General features: G+C 37.6%; 1 protein-coding gene across 2 annotated transcripts in view; it reads left to right on the top strand.

Annotated features, from left to right (window-relative positions):
- LOC106515062 (contactin-4) overlaps nucleotides 1–5,089 on the top strand; it is a 116,128-nt gene that overhangs the window by 86,738 nt on the left and 24,301 nt on the right. For both annotated transcript variants that reach the window (XM_014004675.1, XM_014004674.1), the window contains exon 13: nucleotides 3,879–4,054. In XM_014004675.1, the coding sequence (XP_013860129.1) occupies nucleotides 3,879–4,054 (176 nt within the window). The remainder of the gene's footprint in view (nucleotides 1–3,878; nucleotides 4,055–5,089) is intronic.

The following is a 5,089-nucleotide window of genomic DNA, read 5'->3' as shown; positions in this document are numbered from 1 at the left end:
ATATATATATGTACAGCAAATATATAGGTCTCTCCCCCTTGCTCTCTCTGCTGTGGTGATGTCAGTGTAATGTAATCTGCTGATGATGATAAGCTACATTGTAGCCACAGCTGCCCTGGGGCACACTGACAGAGGCGAGGCTGCCAGGCACTGGCGCCACCAGACCCTCTGACCACCATCAGTAGGCAAGGCAGGTGAAGTGTCTTGCCCAAGGACACAACGACTGAGACTTCTGGAAGAGGGGATCAAACCAGCAAACTTCCGGTTACAGGATGACTCCTCTAACCATCCCACCATTTTAGCTCAATTTCTGTAAAACCCCTTTGAGGTATGAAGGTTTAGAGTTGACTTTTGGGTCAGGGAGTTTTGGTGGCTATTTTGAGTCGGGTTGATTCTAAATAATATTTTGTTTAAATGTGAACTCAGTTATTATTACTTTCTGAGAGTTATGAACAATCGTTCAGTGGTTCATGAAACATTTTGCTAGCACACTTTGTATTCAAGCAAAGACAACTGCCTAATTGCCCATCTTTAAAGGCAATAGCAATGTTTATATTCACCCTTTGTGATGCAGAACATATAGTCTGACATAACTCAAGATTTCACAGCTAGAACTTTAACATAGGTGATCATGGGAATACACCATTTTCTAAATCTTGACATTGAGTGTGAAACAGCAACGTTTGACCTATCTTAGCACTTTCCTGAGGTGCCACCCAGTCTGTCTCACTGCATTAGCACACTCTGTCTATTCTCATCCTGATCCTGCTAAATGAGTTTTTCACTTCCCGCTCTTTTACAGTGAGGTATCAAGGCATTATACAGGATGGAAATGAATCAAATTATGCCAAAGAAGGGTAGAAAGTATGTCACCATCATTGTCTGAATGAATGCCTATGAGGTGATGAGAGACCAGACACAAGGAGCCATGAGAAGAAGAGTTTGTGTCAGAAATGGGCGATTTTACCAATCTGTCAACAGTATTTTCCTAACAGTATCTTTGTGATCCATGGAAGTTTCTCTGCTGTAAATTCCTCACAAGCCTTTTAGGATGCTTATGCAACTTTAACAAATCATGTTTCTGTTTARTTTCTTTTGTATGCTTTTTAAAATCAAACTACKTCCTCATCAGTTTTACTCTTTTATCAATTATGAGATAAAAACATTTAACCTGAAAAATTAAATGCTATGACTTTTGTTTTCTTTTGCTACTTTTAGTTTTTTAGTTGCTATCTTGTAAGTTTTCGATTTAAGCTACAATTTAGCTCCATTTAACATTTAACTACTGGTTTGTCAGTTGTTGCAATTGACTACTGTTTTCTAATTTTAGATATAGATTTTTAAAATGTAGTAATTTTTAGCTAAGTTTTTATCCATTTAATATTTTATAACTACAGTTTTGCTTATTTCATTTTAAATGCTTTTAAATCTAAGATTTTAGCTACTGTTTGTTAGTTTGAAATTTAAGCTACTATTTAGTCTTTTGCCTCTCAGCTACTACCAGTCTACTGATGTTTTTAATGCTACTGGTACATACACTGTCTGGATTTAACTAAGCAAACATGTACGAGCCTCCTATTGGATAATTACTGAACGGGTGATTATCTTTCAGCTGGCAACAAGTTATTTAACCCCAACTGGTGCGATGAGTTTCTTCTCATTTCAACCATGGGAAAAAGTCTGTTTGATAAGGGTCAAATTAATCAAATCCAAATCTCTGACATCAAGCAGAAAAAACATCTAAGATTGTAGAAACTACTAACATTGGGTTAAGAACTGTCCAACGCATTATGAAAAACTGGAATGATAGTGGGGACCCATTGTCATTTCAAAAGAAAGTCAAAATATTAAAGGGTCAATTTTATGTGTTTCTCATGATATATTTAAATTCTATAACATAATAAAGTATCTACATCACCTTCAGTTGTTATTAAAATGCTGTTGTTTGTGTTTAAATAGAAAATAAACGCTTCTTTTCATCATTTCCATTTCTAAACACCTTGAAATTGGCCTCTGTCTCCTTAAGAACCACCTTCCGCTTCTGTCCCACCCATTTCAACATGTGGGGGGAGGGTGTGTGTGCTGTGATATGGAAGCTCAGTGTAGTTTACTTGGCATCTGAAAATACATTTCATCAAAGGAATTTTGAATTTGAAAAATGGCTGCGCTGAGAAGTAGTATTGGGAGCTCAGCAGATAGTTTCAGTTTCACTTTCAGTTTCACCAGTAGTTTGTTTTGTTGCTGCCGAGAGCCTGTATGAGTCACAGACGAGGTGCGGGAGTTGGGGTGAGGAGGCGTGCTCCGTGGTGAGGAAGCTCAGCTTGCAGACACAGCCCAGAGGAGGAGATGATCCCAAAAGGAGGTTCTAGTCCCAACCAGTCATTTCTGCTCCCCTGCCTGGCTGCCTCAGGACACTACAGGATTTCTCAAACATGCATGAATGAGTCAAAGCAAGACTCTGGGCATGTTTTTGATAAGAGGATAACATTATAATATGATATAAGTTGATTTTACATGATATAGCCCCTTTAAGGATTATTTCTAAAAACATGTATGTTAGAAAATGTTTATATATTTTATAGACTTGGAAGATTATGTTGTTTAAGTTACAGGGATTGTGAGGTGTATCTTTTTTCATTCATTTTTATGCAAAACTCTTTCATTTTGCCAGAGTGTCAGAAATTCGAAGTGATAACAAACTGCACAAAGTCTTTAAAGTTTTGCCCCTATTTGAAGTCAGCTCTGTTTTTCTGTTAGCAAAATATCCCATGAACCACTTGGCAGATTTAAAAAAAACTTTCATGAGATAATCATTAGATGTACTTCATTAACTTTAGGAGCTAATCTAATCAAGGAGATTTTCAAAACCAACTGACCCTATAAATCACAAAAATGTCTAATTCAAATAATGATGTAAACTTTGATGTAGTAGTAGCTGARAGYCATATCCCACACATCCACTGAGAGTGACATAATACAATAACAAAGGACATTGTGCTTTAGAGTATTTTTAAGATTTGACCAAAGTAGCTCTAATTCCCTCGTTCTTCAACATAAGATGATCTTAGACTAAAACTCTGACATAAAAAAGCAATATGTGTGTCTTTTGATTTCATTTCTTTTCTTTAATTTTATCCTGAAGTCAGAAAACCACTTGGCTAAATCACATCACTACAGCATGTGTGTTACTGTACGGGCCAATAGAATAAATATCCATTCTGGAAAAGGAATGCATTGCCAGCACTTACTACATGAATCTAAGCCTGTCCAGGGGATCATTTGCCACACATTTAGTCCATGTGCTCATAGTGGCAGTTTCAACATATAATCACAGCACCCCCAAGAGGGAGACAGGTGTTTCACATTGTGAGAACAAAGCCTYGCCCTTTCATTCTGCCGCTCTTATGTCCTTCCAGCATCCTCCTCTACTGCTCACACAAGTGTGGCTAAGGGACACTTGCTTTGCTCTCTTGGGATGTCAGTGTAATGTACTGCAGGCTTGAAAGGAGAGCAGTGGAGATTGGAAGAATTGCTGTTTACTGTTTTCCTAGCTGTGTRTTGTGGGAATTTCAGACTGATAGAAGGGAGTTCCATGCTGAACTGACAGTGACACATGGATGCTTCTCAGATTTAGGAGAGACACATCTCCTCATCCCCACAGAGACGAGCTCAGACCAAAACTAAATCMTGTTATTGTAGCTATGCAGCATAGCTTGCTGTGTGCTTTATCCCTCATATCCTTCTATTAACTCAGCCTGACACATCCATAAGGATGATGGAAGGCTTGGCTTTTTCCAATGTTATTTGCTCGCCTTGACAAAATGAATAGAGCGGCGTGTTTTTTATCAAATGTGTCTGAATCTTAATGTGTGTTTCAGAGCCGACCATCATCACTACCCAGCCCTCTACGCTGGACATCACAGTCGGGGAAAGTGTAGTCCTACCCTGTCAAGTGAGCCACGACCCATCTCTGGAGCTCAAGTTCACCTGGTTCTTCAACGAACAGCTCATCCACTTTGGGAACCACGGTGAATTCTTTGAAAAAGTGGGGGGTGTAAGTCCTTTCATTATCTTTCATACAGTAGATCCTGCCAAGCCACAGTACTATCAGGTTAGAATTTTTAAAAGTTGCTGTCATGTTGTAAGTTGCTAAAATTAGTTTTTTACAAACAAAGATTTTATGATTAATTTCAATAATTTTGTTGAAGTTGGATTAATTATATAACACAAAACATAAAAATAAGAACAGGAACTGGGTGCACAAGTTTGAGTTAACTGTGAAGCTTCTCTAATCCACTCAGTTTTATAAATCAGACTCAATATTATACATTTTACAAAATCTTTCACTGTAATAAGTGTTGCTGAAGGTACTAGAAGGCCAAGGTCTAAAAAAGATTTGCTAGGTCACCATGCTTGACTCTGGTTAAAAGATTTTCCTTTGCTAGGGTAAAAATTAGGGATGCACAATAGATTGACATTAACATCAGTATCAGTCATTTTAGAACATCTGTATCGAATATCAGTCCGATAATTAGAACTGGGCCAATATTAACGTCCAATATTGATTTCCCAATTTTTAGCTTTTTGTTTCTGTTTTGGGAGGGGAGATGGTTGGTCGAGTGGTCTCTGTTTGATCATGATCATGATAGTGATGCTGCACAGACCCTGCATAACTGAAATGGAGCCATGTCAGAGGGCCGGTCATTTGTTTTACAGTATCCAAAAAAGGCACAAGTGTATTTGTGTGTATATATATGCATATAAATAATTTGTGTGTTTGTGTAATATCAGTAAATATTAGTTATTGGCCATAACAGCAATAATTATATGGGATATCAATATCAGCTCAAGTTTTCAAATCAGTGCATCCTTGGTAAAAATAATAAGTTTCACCCTTACTTATTGGATTGAACAGGAAAATCCAAAGAAGAGATAGATCGGCTCAAGGCCTGGAAGTCAATACATGTGTGGAAATGATATAAAGGGTGGGTCGGTCGGTCGGTCAGTAGGTATGATAGATAGATAGATAGATAGATAGATAGATAGATAGATAGATAGATAGATAGATAGATAGATAGATAGATAGATA

The sequence above is a fragment of the Austrofundulus limnaeus genome, unplaced genomic scaffold (genome assembly GCF_001266775.1).
Source record: "Austrofundulus limnaeus strain Quisiro unplaced genomic scaffold, Austrofundulus_limnaeus-1.0 Scaffold26, whole genome shotgun sequence".
Taxonomy (NCBI): Eukaryota; Metazoa; Chordata; class Actinopteri; order Cyprinodontiformes; family Rivulidae; genus Austrofundulus; species Austrofundulus limnaeus.
The sequence above is the reverse complement of the archived record's forward strand: the minus strand, read 5'-3'. Positions and strand labels throughout refer to the sequence as shown.